This window comes from Centruroides vittatus, unplaced genomic scaffold (genome assembly GCF_030686945.1).
Source record: "Centruroides vittatus isolate TY-2023 unplaced genomic scaffold, ASM3068694v2 contig_1343, whole genome shotgun sequence".
NCBI lineage: Eukaryota > Metazoa > Arthropoda > Arachnida > Scorpiones > Buthidae > Centruroides > Centruroides vittatus.
The window spans coordinates 1,098,147-1,116,958 of record NW_027120855.1 but is presented as its reverse complement, the minus strand read 5'-3'; the positions used below and the strand labels follow the sequence as shown (position 1 = coordinate 1,116,958).

The 18,812-nt window shown below is 37.8% G+C and overlaps 2 protein-coding genes across 2 annotated transcripts in view; one reads left to right on the top strand and one right to left on the bottom strand.

The window, feature by feature from the left end:
- LOC136990847 (syntaxin-6-like) overlaps positions 1–17,530 on the top strand; it is a 31,237-nt gene extending 13,707 nt beyond the window's left edge. The window contains exons 2-8 of the mRNA XM_067289301.1: positions 8,380–8,549; positions 13,512–13,606; positions 13,701–13,748; positions 13,817–13,921; positions 14,526–14,632; positions 17,203–17,297; positions 17,364–17,530. Coding sequence (XP_067145402.1) covers positions 8,380–8,549; positions 13,512–13,606; positions 13,701–13,748; positions 13,817–13,921; positions 14,526–14,632; positions 17,203–17,297; positions 17,364–17,440 — 697 coding nt within the window. The 3' untranslated portion in view covers positions 17,441–17,530. The remainder of the gene's footprint in view (positions 1–8,379; positions 8,550–13,511; positions 13,607–13,700; positions 13,749–13,816; positions 13,922–14,525; positions 14,633–17,202; positions 17,298–17,363) is intronic.
- LOC136990846 (alpha-(1,3)-fucosyltransferase C-like) lies at positions 17,143–18,712 on the bottom strand. The gene has a single exon (XM_067289300.1). The coding sequence runs from the start codon at positions 18,710–18,712 to the stop codon at positions 17,651–17,653; it is 1,062 nt and encodes a 353-aa protein (XP_067145401.1). The 3' UTR covers positions 17,143–17,650.
- Positions 18,713–18,812: the final 100 nt, after the last annotated feature.

The following is an 18,812-nucleotide window of genomic DNA, read 5'->3' as shown; positions in this document are numbered from 1 at the left end:
TCATCAAAAGAAATTTACATTTAATAAAGTTTTCATTACAATATTTTGAGTGATTAATTAATTAAAGAATAATGATTTTATGCGTGTCAAAAAAAATTTTGCATCGTAGAACGGGGCCGAAACTATTTCGGTACGGTTTCGAGGTTCGTCGACGTCGTCTGTATTTATCTTTTCTTTCTGGATTTTTGGTTTTTAAATGTCTTGGTCAATTTAATATGGTAGATCACTTTCCAGATTAATATCTGATCAAAACATTTTATTCGATTTCATAAATCACAATTTAATTTACAGTGACACGTGAACATTTAGTAAAATCATAGAATTGATATTCACAGTTCTTAATTATACAGAATTTAACATTTTGATTAAATAATTTCAAAATGATGAAAATGCACAAACTCAGACTGACTTCTCTGATCAAAATGTAAACATTCTTTTTAAGAAATGTTAGTTTATTAAATTTTTATAATTTAGGATGTGACAAATGCCAAATTGTTTAGTTTCTTGGTGTTTTATAAAATTCTTAATATTATCTAAGTATGAAAGGAGTGATAATTTCAACAGAAACTTTGCTTTAAGAAAGATTAAACTTCTAAATTTCAGCAATAGCCTATAAAAAAAGTTTGTAAATTTTTTGTCACTTCGGAAATTTTAATTAAAATTTAAATTTAAATAGAAAAAACTAGTTTAATAAATTCCTTTAATAAAGAATCTTTATAACTTACTATTGGAAGAGTTTGGGATTTAACGACGATTATTTTAAATACCAATGTTTATCCAGAAATAATTTGCTGTTTAGGCATTTCATATGATAATGTGGGAGTCTGAATTATCTGCAGATTTATGTATTCTAATTTGAATAATATGTAGTTATAAACAAAAGAATATAGTTCATTGTGGTTTAACCCCTCTTCAGTCCTTTTTTACAGATATTATTTGATTATATAACACAGATTGATATTAAAATTGGGCAATTTAACAGGATATTTTTTAAAAACCTGTATATGGATAAAAGTGCGATTGGTAAGATTTAAAATAAATTTAAATAAATAAAATAAACAAACTGAATTTTAAAAAATGTTCATTCTCACACAGTATAATTTGTATGTTTTATAATGGTTTTAAAGGATTTTAATTTCAACCTTTTTGAAAAAAGTTTTTAAAGCCATTTTTAATTCAGTTTATTTATTTAAATTTTATTTAAATCTTACCAATTGCATTTTTATCCATATACAGGTTTTTATAATACAGTAAGATCTCACTTAATGTGGGAGATACGTTCCTATACGACAAAGTACTAAACGAAGCGGTGTTAAACGAGGTTATTTTAACACGGAGTAAATAGGGAAAGGGGAACACACGACCAAAAATAAACAGATTTTACTCTAATGGTTAAGTTATTTTATATTAATTTGCATAATAATATATGTTAAATAACAAACATACGCACAAAGAAATGTAAAGTTCACTTTTTGTGATGAAGGTTCTGGCTCTTCTGAAATTCTTGTTTTTTGTAATAAAGTCTTGTAGTAATTTGTCACTTTCTTTTTCTTTTCTTAAGCAAATGTCGGTAGCGGGTGATCGCATCCAAAAACACCTTGTCTTGCTTTTGCACTTCTTTCAAAATCTGGATTATTTGCTACAATTTGATCAAAGATTTTTGTTATTGTTACCAAACTTCTATTAAGGAAATCTGCAGAGAAATTCTTTGTTTTCAGAATCACTATTTTCTAGTTCTACATGAATTCCTTGTCCTGCCAGTTCTTGGAGGTCATTGTTGATGAGGCTCTCACCAGAGACCTGTGGTACCTCCTCAATATCCTACTCGTCTACATCTAGTCCTGCTGTATCGATTAGGTTGACAATTTGGTCGACCTAACGATACGGCGATATCCAAGAATTCTCAATGAGAACAGCCTATCTCCAGTCATAACTTCTTCCACACTCTGGTCGTGCATTTATCGGTTAATTCTTGCCAAGCAAGTCGATATTGCTTATGGCATCCACGACATTATATATTTTTCAAAATTGCATCAAACAAACATAGATTTAAGGAAAGTGCAGTGCTACAACAAATTACCACATTTTGCTGATTGGTTTGTGTTTGGGAATAATTGTATTACATACAAATCAGTGAAATGCTGCGGTAATTTGAATCGGCGTAAATTTTGAGCTTTTTTTTAAGGCTTCAAGCAGACCGTGTTACACCAAATCAGCATTAAGTGGGGTCTTACTGTATATTCAGTTTAATTGCCCAATTTTAATATTAATCTGTATTAAATAATCAAATAAAATCTGTAAAAAAAAAGGACTGGAGGGGTTATCAGAACCTGAAATGCATTTCCAAATATAGCAATAAAGCCTATATCAATTAAAGTCCCCTGTGTGATTTAGTAAAAAAAAAACCAAAATTTAAGCTTAGTAAATTATATCAAGCTGTATTACTATTATTATTATTATTGGACTTTAATATATAACTATTGTTTTTAAGATGTTTATATTTGTACACAATTAAATACACTAATAATGGATTAGAACACAAAACCAATAAATGAAATACATAAATATCATATACCATATTTACTTGCTTATAAGACGATCTCACATATAGGACAAGATGTGACTTTACAGATCAAAATAAAGAAAATTAGTTTTATTAATACAATTCTAATTTTATTTCATTTAATCACAAATAAAATGTCAAATGCACATAAATGCACTCATTATTCCACAAAAATTACTGGCATTTTAAAAATTAAGGAAAAATCTCTAAAATCGACAACGTACTTTCTTCACGTAAAGTTGGACAATCGGGAACCTTTTTTGCCAATTCTTAACAGTCGAATCCACTCTTTGTCGATTACACTTACGAGTTTCTTCGGACTCCGATTTCCAAATAATCGTCTATTTTCACGTGAGAATGGATTAAAACTTATATCGGGCTCCCGTTTGATTTTAGAATTTCAATCTGGAATTCATTTCAAAAGCTTTGCTTTTCCTATTGCTATTCACCTTTATTCCCGACAATATACAAGAAAGATTCAAACGACCCAGATAAAATACTTGTTTTTAAATACAAGAGGGTAAGCATCCGGTGAAAAAAGCGAATACACAGTTCACAAAAATTATTGCAAAAACGCAAAGAATCCTTCGCTCGCACGTGTAGGACGACATAAGTTTTTGAAGCAATGAAAAATGAATAAAAACCTCGTCTTATTGCAAGTAAATATAGTAATATGATGAAAATTATATTTACTATTCTCACATTGTTGACTTGTCATCTTAAACTTTGTTGCAGATACCACTTTCATGCTTTGTAATAAGTTTCTTTTTCATTTCAGTCATCAATATTATAGCCTTCTCTTTACTTGTTAGATGTTGCTTCCACACACCATGAATGCCATGGTTAATAAGTAAAGATTATATTTATTGGGTTAAACAGAAAGTTTTTGAGTATTTTTAACAGGTCTCATTACTTAACATAGATGTTTTATTTAATTATAACAGTTGTGCTTTAACATATTATTGCTAATTTGAGATTGTATTCTTTGTTTAGAAGTTTATTTTATGCTTCTAGCACATTTTTTTCACCGTGCATGCCGTTTCAGACGTCGACGCATCGTTCGAACTCCAAAGTGAATTTTTGCAAATTTAGAGTTCGAACTCTGAAATGTTTGAAGTTAGAGTCGTTCAAAGTACGAACAGAGTTAGATAGATGACTGGTGTGACTGTTGTTAAGAGGACAAGTATGTACAGGGGCAATACATTACTAAAATTTAGATCACTATGACAAAAAATAACGGCTCGTTTAAATAATGTCATCAGATAAGAAAATAACTAATTTTTTTCACTTGGTACTTGAAGAAATATTCAAAATTTTGGATAAAACTTAATCTCTAAGATATTTATTTAAAACAACAAAATAACTAGATATTTTTATATATAAATAAAAGCAAAAGCACAAATATTGATGATTTTCCTTATCATTGTGCCAAAGTTAGTTTTATTAGAGCTAATAAAAACATCAAAAATTTTTTAGTGGATTATTGATTATATCCTATCTCTGACTTTGTGAATTAGTATTTATATTTAGATGTTAGCTTTCTATAAATTATAGTAATTGTTCTGTGGATGATTTTATTCCAATTAACACTCATAAATGTGAAATTTTGAATCCAGCTATCTAATATGGCAGTTGAGGAACAAAAACTAATTAATTAATAGCTGGGAAAGTAATTAATTACTTTCCCAGCTATTATAAGAGGGAAAGTATGGTGATTGGCCAAAAAAATGATCCCTTGCAAGATTTTTACATTTTTGGACTCTGGACACCTCAAAACGTTGAGAAATGCACAAAAATTTGGGGGTTTTTTCTGCATATATGGCTGTTAGTGTTTATGGAGTACAATTTCGTTCACCTGTTTGAAGCTTTGACAAAGCTCCTGTGCTTTTTGTCAAAAATTTCTGAAATTTTGCAGGGATGTTTGTATATTCGGGGATTGATGCTATTGGTGGTTAAAGGTCGAGGGGGTGGAGAGATAATGGGGTCGTGTGTATATTCGGTAGGATCGGACTTAATGATGATTTTCCTTATTATCATTTTATAATGTTTTTTATAAAGCCCATCCCTACCCTCATAATTAAACTTTTTGCCCTTTTATAATAGTTAAAAATATAAAAAGGTTTTTAATAAAGCATGATAACAGATGTTGCCAGGAAAGTTAAGCAACTTGTTGCTGGATCTTTTTACTTAATAAAATTTAATTGACTTTGGATATCCTCTATTATTATTGCAGTAGTAATTCCCATCAAGCATGACGGAATACTTTTTATGCAAACATAGAGATTGAAGAATTGAGAAGAATAGAGATTTCAAGAAATTCAAGAAGAGTTACTAGTATTTCTACAAATTAAGTAGTTTATGCTATTTGTTGTAATATAGAGAGCAACAAAACAAAATTTCATCCAAAGTGGACAAAAGAAGTAGGAGTTATAGAGAATTACACATATACGAACAAATGAGGCCTTTATATTAAAATCTTTGTTTAGAAAATTTTTTTATACACCATGTTCCACCAATTTTTTCTGCCCAAGTCGAGCTCGATGTTACAATGTTGTTCCTGCAGCCCCGGACAAAGCCATTCTTACTCGACTTTGCAGCCTTTGGGGGTCTTGGTTTTTCTTATTCTTTTAGATCTAGAATTTACTCTTATTCTTTCCCTAGGCATTTTTTGTCAACAAAGTAGCTAGTTGGTTTAATTCCACGTTGCTAAAACAAAGACAAATCGTACATATGTTAATTAGACGAGCGATAGTGCTTTTGTTAGGTCAATTGAATAATAGGACATCACCTGGTCACTATGGGAAGATTATTAAAAAATTTGTTATAGAAGCGACACAATGCAGCTATTTTTTTTTTTTTTTTTTTTTTAAGTTTAAATTTTAAATTTAACAAAGTAAGTTTAAAATATGTCATTTCCCAAAATATTTAAAGATGCAAGTTAAGGGAAATTCTATCGTCAAGCCCGAACTAAACGAGGTCGCCAATGCCACTGCAACGTAAGTGAGATTACCTATCCAAAATGGATAAAACATTTATTCTTTATCTAATATTTTCACAAATAAGTAGCCTGTACTTTCTGTCAGAACATAAAATAAATAAAACCAAAATTTCATCTGGATTGGACAAAAATTGTAGGAGTTATAAGAAATTTACACACATACAAACATATAATGGCTTTTATACTATTAATAATGAAATTGGCATATATGAATATAGCATATTTTTCATGCATTTATTTATTTAATATGCATTTGGTTTATCATTTTGGATAAAGTTGTTTTGTATTTAAATCATACATTATATATATAATATTTTTTACAAAAGATGATGTTGCAAATGAGTTTATAGATATTTTTCTTATTGTTAGTGTAAATAGCGAATACACTAAGCATTTTTTTAAAGTAAAAGAATTAGTTAATTTTTTAAAAATAATGATTAATTTAAAAAAACAGTTGCAATTGTAATTTTTATTTTAAGTAATTTTTTCTGTCTAGAATATATTGACTTCTTTACTGAGTGATTTGTATTAATGCATTATACAGTGCAGTGGCAGTGCAAAAATAATTGTATCAATTCATAAACAGTGCGCAACATGTTATAATTCTGTAGAGGTATTCTGTTAAACTAAATTTAATTAACGTGACGCATACAAATGCATTATGTAATGTAATATGATTGTCAATTTGGTTATAAATAGTAATTAACCTTAATGATCACTCGATTGAATTTCAGTCGATAAGTAACAATTTGACATTGTCTTGGTGATCATCATCTGTTGATAACTTTAATGATTAGATAATTAGTATTGTGTAGTTAAATTTCGAAAACTCTTAGAGTTTCTACGTTTAATTATATTCTATACTACAGTTGGATACAAAAACATTTCATAATTGCCAAAATATAATTATTATTAATTTTATATGCAAAGAAAAACTTAGCAATTTGCATTTAAAAATTTGGAAAGTTATTGGAACAATACTTCTTCATTTTAATCTTCATCAAAACTTTATTGTCATCATTCCTGTTTCCTATTATCATGATGTTCTTTAGCCTCAAACAGTACGTCATCACCCGTTCTATCCAAATTGTTGGTAACACAGTTCTTAAAGCCTTTTTATAATCGTGTCTTTAGCTACAGTCTGTCATAATTCTACTGTTCTAATTTTTAAAGTGTCTTAGATGTTTTTTAAAGCATTTTTTTTAATATATAGTCTAAAACATAATCATACCAAATGCATAAATTTATAATTACAATAGGAATTTTAGAAATTTACACTTTACAACAGAATAAGTTTTGTGATAAATTTTCTGCAACCTTTTTTCCGATTTTTGACGACCACTCAATTAGTAGAGACTTTTGGGAGTTTACCAGAAAAAATTTCTGTAGAAATTACCAAAATTGACCGATTCTGTCGAATATGATAAAAACAACGGTTAGTTTGGTCGATTGTTTTTGAACAGTTGACTAATCACTTCCACTATTTACTAATGTGCCAAGCGCTCGATTGCTGCACGTAGTTTGCAGGCTGCGGCACGACACGTCACAACACGGCTTTGTTTAGCGTGGCTAAACGATATACCGAATTTTAGCTTTAGCTCGACTTCGTACAACACGTACCACAGACAGCTATCAAAACCGAAGGAAACTTTGAACAGACTCAAATGTAAGTCCAGGCTCAAATATAGGTCGAGAGTGATTTTTCTTCCCCTTTAAAACTGGAAAAAAACATCAACTAATACTCGGACAAATACAGTTTGTGATTAAGGCTTACCGACATGCCAACACAAACTACTGTTAATGTGACAAGCATAATATCAATAAAATGAAATATGTTATAAACTTGTAAACTTTAATAAATAATCTCAAATATAGACATTAAATCCTGCATCAAATTTAGATTTTAAACATCTTTTAGTTCTTACAGATGCCAGCGAAATTTGTGCCACTTTTCAAAGAGAAACAAGTCTTTTGTCTAGAATGCGCGTCGTCTCAAAAGACTTGTTCCGTAGACTACGTTTCGATGGGAATTTTTTCGGTACGTAAAGCAAAGAAATTTGTATTTAATGCATTTGTGCGTTTGAAGTAAATTACATTTTAGTTTTAAAACGACAAGAAAGATTGCTTTTCTATCTCGACACGGCGAAACATGTTTTAAAAGATTACAAAAAATTGTCGAATATTCTATTGTTAATTACGATTAACACAAATGCAGACAGAGCTTGCGCGCGCAATTCGAGCTCTCCGTCGAAGCTCGAGATCCGAGCGAGCAGACCGTCCAAGACTATCCAAAAGTCTACATTTTCGGTAAGAAAACACAAAGCGGTTTCACTTAGAACACGTGTGCTCGACACACTTTCTTTGGTTGGGAATGTACATTTCATTTTCTGCGCTCTTATTTTCTTTATTTTGAGGTCTTTTCAATAAATATAGCAAATAATATGTCTAGATTGAAATCTATAAAATCAGTCATTTACATTTTATAACAATAACCATTTTCTTGTCTTAGTCTGCATAAGACAGAAAACTTGTGTGTAAGACAAAGTTTATAGAATCTGTATTTTGTAATTTTTCATATTATGCAAATACAAATAACATTGCTTATTTAATAATAAACAATAATACCCAAAATTTAAAATTTAACAGTACTCCACTGGCTTTGTAAATATTTTTTATTAAGTGTAAAATTTACAAAATAGATGCAAAAAACAGATTTTGTCAACTGTTTAGACTTTTAAGTATAAAAACGAAAATACGGTTATTAAAGAGCCACACACTTCTTACAAATTGCTGATATCGTTTCGTTATGTATTTTCAGTGAAGTGCTTCAAGCGGTAACTAAAACTAAAGCACTGTATCAGAGGTGGTGTGAAGTTCAAAAGGATTCTAATCTCGTCAGTAAAGAAGAAATAGAATGGACTACTAACGAATTACGAAATAGTTTGAGAAGTATCGGGTGGGATGTGGAAGATTTAGAAGAAACCATTAGTATCCTTTTCCGTTTCGGTTAGTCGATAAATTCATTATAAAAAGTTAAAATACTTGCATTATTTTGCAGGCGGATATAAATATTTTCGGTACGTTAAAGTAATATCGACGATTCGATCTCCACAATACTATCGAGGATAGTTCAAAATTTAGATAGTCGTATTAGCTAAAATTTGTTAATCCGGATACTTTTATTACCACGGTTTACATATTGTATTACACCACAACAATAATTCTGCCAAGTTTATTTTTAGGATCATTGTGATCAAATTGTTGCATTAGAAACTTTCAAAATAACTGGACAACTAAGTAATATAATATTTATTTATTTTACGAGTCCAAGGTACAATCCACAAATGACAAAATAATACCTCCGGTAACAATAAGCCCAAAACAATATAACAAAAAATAACAACCATACAGTTTTTTTATACATTTAAAAAACAAAAAATTGGTCTATACATCCACGGATCTATTTGTCCACGATATGGCTCCAATAAAGGAGGAAAGTCAGATATACAAAGCATCTGCAGTTGTGTAAACGGCATAAGTTACGAGTGTGACAAACCGGAACTCGGATTCACTTCATTTAGTGGTAAAAAAAACATTAAAAATTCTAGAAAATAATAATCTATCAAAACACATATACATGTAGGTAGGTTGGTTAACAACGCAATTTACAAACCCTATCAGATTCCCTTAGCATTCGATTAACCGGAAACCCGTATGGGTAGACAGTAATGTAGGAAGGATCGAAAATTTCCGAACAACGAACGGATATATAGGTTTATGCGAAATCGACTGGCAAAATCACCACAATATTCACACTTCGGGACCGATCGACCGGCCCTTTATAAGTTTTAATTGTTAGCCTAGAGTCCGAGTATTCCCAAATTGTTTACGGATTCATCAAAAGAAATGGGCATATTATTAACGAAAAAGTAGTTTGGAGAATTTAGGTTAACGCAAAACGCGTGCGTAGTCTACATCGACAGTCAAAAACAGTAACCCGGTTCTGTTAAACTCCTATAGAACAGCGGGAAAGTACAGTACCTCCACGGGTCAAAAACGATCTCGAGATTTTTGCATTGTTGGACTCGGGATCTCGAAAGGTCGAGAAATGCAAAAAATTTGGAAGGTTTTTACGGTACGTCTGGATGTGTGCGTGAGGGGGCAAGATATCGGTCATCCAATCCGAAGCTTAATGACTGTGCCTTTGGTGGAAAACTTGTCAAGTTTTGCCAATCTGGGATCTACGCTATTAAATGAAGGTGGTTAAAGGTCGAGGGCTGGGGAGATAGAAGGGGATCGCGTGTCGTATCCGGAGTAGGGTCGAACTTAATATTCGTTATTAGCGTCGGTGATTTTATATAAAACTCATTCCTACTCCGAAAATTAGGGTCTCTGCTATTTTATATAATAACCTTTAAATAAAATATCGTAACACGAGTAATTTTAAATGGCCGTAAAAGTTTGGTAATCGTGTCGTAAGGCGTTAAAATTTATGCCTAGCTTTTAAAATTTCGTCGTACGTAAATTCATCGTTTAACCGTAATTACGTTTAGTATCCGTACCCGAAAGATGTCGGATAACACGGCTTTGTTATTTAAGGCCGGCATCATTTTCTAAGTAGACGTAAATAGGGCAGACTCGGGGTTTACCCGATGGGTAGATGCCGGATAAACCCTAGTTCCCGTGACGAGATTTACTATTAAAAGAAGGTCTAACTAAAACTATACCAAACCGTAAACCGTGTATCGACCGTGTATTAGGATTGAAATACGGCGATTAAAAGAAAATACTATTGGGTCGTTTTGTTTTATTGCATAAACGATAGGGTGAATTAAATTGCAGCGGGAGCGCCGTTCGATTACATTTGCACGCCGCCAATTTACTCGGGCTGCGCGCCAATTCCGAGATTTTTTGCCGGTTAACGGAGAGTCTGCCGTGCGATTTCCCGATTAGAAGAAAAGTTACAATTATAATTAATAATAATAATCTGCACTCGTCCAACGATTCTTGGTGACGTTGGAAAAGGTCAAAGTTAGCCAAGTGGCGGTAAAATTGTTCCCGGGAGTCGCAGTGGCCGAATCGTCTTTCAAAGTTACAATCTCGTAAGAGAGCCGGGCCCGAATTGGCAAATACCTCGTATCGTAAGTTACGACACGTAAGAGTTGTCGTACGTACTGTACGTACCGGTGGTCGCATATTCGATTCTGTCGACGGTTTCTTCCGAACTTTTTCCATCGGAAATTTCTAAGACGTTACGAAATGACGAAGAACCTGTATAGAATTGTTGACGGTGAAATTAAAACCGTCGGAAAAAAATCCGATTCGTTATAATTTAACGTTAGTTTTTTGCTCAAAAGAAATATATTATTTGTCAATTTCTTTCAAACTTCTAAATTTATATTAATACAGTAGAGAGTCGTTAATCGGAACCCCGGTAATCGGAACGATTTTCCAGTCGGACTGCGTCGTGCCGAATCGAACTTTTTTGATACCAGATTTACTTCTAAAGTATAATTTTTGTGTTTTTATATTCTTCAATATATTTATTTTGTTTGTACAAAATGCAGAAATAATTTTTAACGATACGATAGCCTCGATTAGTATTATAAAAATTTTCGTTAGGCTTAAAATCGACGAAAATTCGACACGAAGCGACACGCGACGGAGAAAAATTTCAACATCGCGCAGGTTAATATATTTTTTCGTACATAATCGGTAATTCGAACAACCCCAGTCCCCAATTGATTCCGATTAACGACTCTACTCAGGGCCGGCCATCGGGGGGGTGCGGCGGATGCTACGCACCGGGGCCCCGCGATTGAGGGGGCCCCAACATTATCAAGAATGCAGTAATTTTAGTAATTTTTCTGAAGTAATTAATGTATTAGCAAGAACAAAATCACGCTTTAAATAAACATGCATTAATATATGTTCGTGTTTGTAAATTTTTTTATTTTAGAAAAACATTTGGGCCCAAATAGTTTCTTGCACCCGGGCCCCTTTATCGAGAAGGCCGGCCCTGACTCTACTGTATAACCACCGGTATCGATTTTGGGTAAATTCGGTTCCGCGCTTACATTTTTAGGCATCGTCTACTCGGTGGCGTAGCGAACGTAACTGGCGCCCGGGGCACGACACTATTGGCGCCCTCCTCCCCTCTCCAGAAACACAGTTTGTCTCGGAGACCATTTGGGCGCCTCCTCCCCTCTCCAGAAACAGTTTGTCTCGGAGACCATTTGGGCGCCCCTCTGCGAGTGGCGCCCGGTGCACGATACGCACCCCCTCGCTACGCCACTGCGTCTACTACACACGTAGACAAACCGGAAGTCTCATCCGTTTTAATTCCAAAGAAATAAAACGCTATCTTCGCTCACACCACAGATTAAGTAGCACGTGCGGCGAAACGTCTTTCTGCCAGCTGTATTAAAACGGAAGTCGCTAGTCACGTGGTAAGACGGTACCAATTTCTTTTAAATGCCATCACGCGTTAGGCCAATACGAAATGTGCAGTACGTGGTTAGTTTCTCGTAACGCGCGATGTCGGCGAATGCGGTTTAGTCGCGTTACGGACTAACACGAGAGAACCCGACGGATACGAAGTAATCGACGCCTAACGATACATTTGTAAAACGTAGGTTTTAGAAATAACCCGGCTTCGGTCAGACTTTACCTTCCCTCGTTTCGTTCGGGACCTCTTCGCGTTCGTTTTTGTTTTAAAACCGCCAAACTTCGGCATTACGTTAAAAACTACGAATTATACGTTTAATTTCTTCATTTTGCCTTCTTTCTACCACATAAAATAGCACTTTCGAAATTCCACGTGTATTTTTTGCGCTTATTTTATTGTTCTATTCAAAAACGCAAAAATAACCACATTAAATTTAAGAAACTGGCCGTAAATTATCTCGGCTGATATCGATTAACGTGGATTTTATGCGAAATTTCAGAGGAAGGTGTTATTTTTAAGGTTGGTGTTGCCCCCACCGACTTCTACTAATGCCAATAAGTCGTCCCGTAAACGGAAATTTTCTTCCGGATTTTAAGTCGGTCAAATTACAATGCTATTATTTTATCGTACCGGGAAGAATGTTTTTTTTTTTAAATTTAATCAAACGTTCTGTGTGGATTTTAAAGCTATTAGCTTTTTCTTAGTAACATGTCATACGAGGAGCAGTTGTTGATATAGACTTTATTGATGGTGGAAATGCGTTTCGGCTCTTAATGACCCCTCTTCGGCCCTTATATTTATAAACGGAAGATAGATTTTTTTTAATGTTTAACAATTAGATATGTTACATCCGATTAATTTTATATTTTAGTCGCATTTTAACCGGCACGCCGATCATTCCGCGAAAATGCGGTACGGATGTCTGGTCGTCGTCGTACACTTACGTCAGCCACGGGTCGAGTCCTCCGATCAATTCTATCCGACTTCTCCCTTTCGTTCCTGCGTCCCGGTTCGTTTCGCGTATCTCGATTGTTCGAGCCCTTATCTGGTCCGTTACGCGTGGCAGAAGTTTCGTCTCGTTTTCTTCCCTTTTATCGGAATTCGAACACTTTCCGGCCGTTACGGTAACAGAGTTATAACGTTTGAATTTAACTCCTTTTGTCGGCCCGGTATTATTCCACTTTTTATTCGCTGTGTTAAATGCCCATCCGCGCTTCGTCATTGTCGTACGTGCAAAAATGCTAAATGCTCGGAGCCGGAGTTCGACTAATTAATTTTTAATTACTTCGTCTTCGGAGTGCACCCGCACGCGGAAAAACGCTAAATCGGAGGCGGTGCGAAACGTCAATAATTAAAAATCTCGGGTTTAACCCACACAGACGGGGGGTTACGTGGTTTACCCCGTATAGTTTTTATTGGCCAACGAGAGGAAGTGGCCCGCCCCGTAAGTTCGAGTAACGAAATAGACCGGGCCCGGTACGCGTTCCTTAACTCGGAGGCAGGCATCGTGGAAAACAATCCCAAGAAATTCAAACTCGAGGACGGAGAAATCGACAGCCGAAAAGCCTTCGTCGTCCAGGTCCAGGCGGAAATTCAGGTAAGTCATTGGATAAAATTTAGCGGGAAAGCGGATTCCACACGTTACAGACTTTAATCGTTTTTTGTATTTGAAACTAGTATTTTGATCCTAGGTTATGAGAGACAAAATGTTCGAGAACAAAGATAAGAAGACCAGGCAGGTAGGGCCACCTTTTCCCCTAATTTTTCTTTCCCGGGAAGAAGTCATTTACGGAATTTGCTTTTTAAGGGCCTTTTAAGTTCGGGGTCGAGTCAGGCCAGGTACACCAGGCTACAGAACGAGATCGAAAGTCCCCTGCAGCATTTCGTCAACGACGCTCAACAGAAACAACAGGTAACGCGGCTTCCGCCCGGCCGGTTATTTAATTCTTACCAATACAATACGGATTAGACGCGAAAGCTTTGTACTTTGGCCGTGGAATTTCTATTCGGAAACGTTGGTAAATATCCGGCAAATGTCACGCGCTTTCGGATCCGAATTTCCGGAATGTTTTACTTTACCTAAGGCGGACCGAAGTGTTTTTCTTCCGTATTTTCACGTCGACACAATTAGCGCCGACGGGCCGGAGTCGGAACATCTGTCGTTCGTACAAACGAAAGCAGTTGTTATCGACAACACGGACGTAAGGCTACGTAAACGCGTTAGGGTTTTATCGGCGGCGCCATTTCGCCGAAAAAGAACCCGGCGCACGTAAAGGGGTCGTATTATTTGGCCTTCCGAATCTACCGCCAAGGAGAAAATCGAATCAAACGATAAAACGCTTTCCCGCGCCGTTTTACCTCCACCGGAAGCGTTAACGGGACGGAAAAAAATGTCCGATACACCGCTCTTAAGACTAATTTCCGTCTCGACGTCGGCTTCTAAATTCTCTACTTTACCTTAATTAAAAGTCGTATTCCGGCGTGGCTAACGAAACGCTACGTCTTTTTTTTGGCAGGAGATCATCCACGTGCAAGACGAGGAACTGGACCAGATACACGAGAGCGTGGGGACCTTGAAAACCATGAGCAGGAAGATCGGAAGCGAATTGGAAGAGCAATCGGCGTAAGTCTCTTACGACTTTACCTAAACCGCACCATTGATATCTTTTCAAGTATAATATATTAAAACTTAACGGCTATTTATTTCTTTTTAACCTTAGTTTTTTACATCTATAACCGCACTTAATCAGAGGCAACAGTCGTATTGACTGTTGCCTCTGATTAGTGTTCAAACGTTGGCGTCGATTGTCTGATTAAGTGTCGTTATAGATGTGAAAACAACGGCTATTTCTTTTTAAATATTAAAACTACGACTTTTGGGTGCGACTACGCAGAGGGTGGGGTGACGACGTTTCCTCGCTCTCGTTAAGTGCGAAGGAGAGAAAGTGGCGAGATGACATCACGCGTGAATTATCGCACTTTACGGAGATAAAAACGACGACGCTTACTACTAGCGAAGAGAAACTTTTGTTACGTGTTCGTTACGAAGTAATTTTAATTAACGAATTATAATAAAGTTTCTTTTTGTCATATAAATCAGCGGTCCCCAACCTTTTTATCGCCGCGGACCGGTCAACGTTTGATAATTTTACCGCGGCCCGCTGGAGGGGGATTTTGCGCATGCGCGGTTTTAGGTGACGTCTCTCGGCTAACCCCTCTTCCATCGAAAGTCGCACAAACCCGAGAGAAATACACACAGTAAATATTAGGTTGAGTCATAAATAAGTTCCGTTTTCTAAACTGAAATTTATTTGCCAATAAAATGTACAAAAATAGACTTTAATCTAACACATATTCACCATCATTATTAATGACTTCTTGCCATTTTTCGGGCAACTTGTCAATTCCCCTTGCTTAAAATTCTGGTGGTTTCGAATCAAAAAACTCCTGGATGAACTCCCGAGCCTGGTCATCAGTTTGGAAGCATTGCCCCTGTAAAGCATTCTGCAGTGCCCGGAAAAGACGGAAATCTGTTGGTGCCAGGTCCGGTGAATATGGTGGATGAGGCAAAACAGACCAGCCAAACTCCAAAATTTTTTCTTGCGTAATCTTCGCTGTGTGTGGCCTCGCATTGTCACGCAATAAGGTGAACTTTTTTCTGTTAACAAGTGCAGGACGCTTTTCGTGAAGTTTTAGCCGAAGTTGCTCTAACTGCTGTACCTGTACAGTACGTATGCATTTGCAGTAAGTTTCATTGCGTGGCAACAACTCAAAATGGATAATTCCTCGACGATCCCTCCGTGCACACTGGGCTTAGGGTCTGGTTGTGGCTGATCGTTTTTGTCAACCCATTATCTTTTTCGAATAATATTTTCGTGTGTGATCCACTTTTCATCTCCCGTAACAATTTTAGCCAAAAAAGATTCCTCTTTTTGCCAAGAAAGCAAGGTAGCAGTTATCGACCTTCTGTCAGTCTTATTCCATTCATTGAGGTTATGTGGAACCCAAACTCCCAGCTTGCTTACTTTTCCTAGTTTTCGGAGGTGACGACTGATGATTGATTGGGATGTGTGCAGCTTATCTGCTAACTCTCTCGTCGTTTGCCGTGGATTCTGCTCAATCGGGACCTTTAAAACGTCGTCGTCCAAGTCTGAGGAGCGGCCTGGTCTTTCGTCATCTTTTAAGGAGAAATCACCAGAACGAAATTTTGTAAACCACTTTCGAACCGCTCTGTCCGAAATTACACCACTGCCGTAGACATTGCAAATCTTTTTTGCTGTTTCTGTAGCGTTATTGCCGAGTTTAAACTGCCACAACATGATACGGCGTACATGCACTTTCTGAATTCATTTAAAATGAAACATTTGAAACAATTTTTTATTACATTATTGACACATTTACAGACTATTTGCTAATAGCCACTAATAAAACTCAGTTGATTCAACACAACATCTGGCAAGTATTTGACAGTCATTTACACCTACTCGCTAACGGAACTTATTTATGACTCAACCCAATAAAATGGAAACAATTTAATGTTCCTCGGGCGGCCCGGTACCATTTGATCCACGGACCGGTACTGGTCCGCGGCCCGGGGTTGGGGACCGCCGATATAAATTATGTATCTGTATAGTTTGAAAAAAGACAAAATTTTTTTTATATATACAGTAGACGGAAGATAAAAGAAGCCATCTACTCGTGCCACGGCGCATGCGCAGTATGCGACGACAGGCGATAAATATCAAACCTGGCCTTTCCTCTGCGAGAAGTATGTGGCTGGAAACCTCTGGCCGGCTACTAGATTCGCGTCTGCGTAGTCGCACCCTTACGTAAATCCGACTTATTCTCGTACAGTACATAAAGCGGAGAATTAATTCGCCCACGGGACGTTTTGTCGTTAAGGGTTAAGGCGGAGGTTGGCCGCGACTTTAATTAATAAAAATGAAAACTTTCGTCGGTGACCGTCCTCTAAATTTGAACGATTGTATTTCCGTACGTATTCGACGCGTTTTTACACCTTTACGTCCCAAACGTACAGGAAATGTGTCTTACGTAACTCAGTGGTCCGTAGAATATTTTCGCGCCAACGAAAATAGTCTGGAGAAACGTTTCGGAGCGAAGAACTCTACAAAATACAAATAATTGCACGGCTTTAATATTGTCATACAAACGAATATGTGGTCGGTCTTTCAGGATGTTGGACGACCTGGGATACGAAATGGACAACACGGAATCTAGGATGGACACCACTATGAAGAAGTTGGCCAAGACCCTTCACCTGTCCAGTGGTAAGCTCTTCCTCTTCCGTGCCAAATTTCCCCGCTTCCACCCGTTCTAACCGTTTTTCTTTCCAGACAGGAGGCAGTGGACGGCCATCCTAGCGCTGTGCGTCGTCATGGTGGTGGTGGTGGCGCTCTTCTTCATCTTGTGACGAAGGAAATCTTCCGTCGACCCCCGAACCCAGTTTTATCCACCTTCCGCTTGTACATAAATTATTAAAGATACCGACCGATTAAAAACATGCCTTGCCCGTTTTTCTGTCTCCGAAGCGTCACGCGCCGCGCGTAAACGCAATTACGCGACAAATAAGTTTTTAACATTCTTAAATTGATATTTTAGCGGAGACGAACGAAACTCGGCGCTACGGCGACGTTAGAACGCCGTCGCGCCACGTGCGGCACCGGCCTCCCTCGTTCCACCAGTCTTTCAGGCGAGGATAGACGGAGGAGGCGGCGGGAGGGGCCAGGTGCAACTTGCGACACAGCTCGCAAGACCAGTGGTAGCCTCCGGAAGTGTAGTTCTTCCTCCACCGGAAGTAGGAGTTGTAGAGGGTGCGGTTGGCCGCCACCTTGCGCAGGAAGAGCGCCAAGGTGTCGGGACGGGGAAAGAGGGAGGCGTCGACGTAGGCCCCGGGAGGAAGGAAGGCGGAGTAGTCGGCGCCCCCGAAGACCACCGGAACCATGTCGTAGCGAAGGACGTGGAAGAACTTTTCGGTGACGTAGTCTTTGCAGTGGGCGTTCTCGAAAGCCAGGTAGAAGAAGTAGGTGCGAGAGGCCTTTCGGTAGCAGTCGTCGGCCATCTTGGGAGAGCAGGAAAGGTTACCGCAGGAGCCCACCACGTCCACGGGCAGGCTGCGTCTGAGTTCCTGGACGTAGCCTTCCCGGTTGGAGGAGGTGAAGCAGTTGCTGACGAACCACACGGCCGGGGCCGACTTCCCCCGCCAATAGTCGCGGAGAGACGGCGCGGGCTCGTCGGGCCTCCGGCGCCGGAACCATCCGTACGGCGTGGGCACGTCGGAATCCAGCCGGTAGGTCGCGGTCCAGTTGAAGAGTCCATCGAAAGCCTGGAGGCTGCCGGTGTTGGGAGGCGCCTCCAAGGTGTGCCACACCCACACCTGTTCGGGTCGGGGCCGGACCGGAAAGACGTCGATGTCGGCCGAGTGAAAGACCACCGCGTGGCTGCGGTTGAGCAGCGATCGGTCGGATGTGAAGAGACAGCGCGTCTCCCGGCAGGGGTGCTCGGCGGAGAAGTTTAAATAGTTTACCTTTCCGAAGAAGGTGGTCCACAGCAAGACGATTTTCGTGTCCGCCAGATCCGAGTCAATTTTTGGGTCCACTTTCCTCAGGTAATAGAGCCAACACGGCAGCGTCAGCACGCAACACGCGCAACAAACGACAAAGTATCGCGAAAACCGCGTTATCATCGCGCCAATCCGTTCTAATCGTTATCGGCGCCCGATAAATCCCCCGCCCGCGATGGTGACGTACGCTTTCGCACGTGTCGGGTGCGCGATGCGTCGACTC

Bases quoted from the DNA above. Each gene is read 5' to 3' on its own strand.
- LOC136990846 (XM_067289300.1), bottom strand. From the start codon at position 18,712: ATGATAACGCGGTTTTCGCGATACTTTGTCGTTTGTTGCGCGTGTTGC.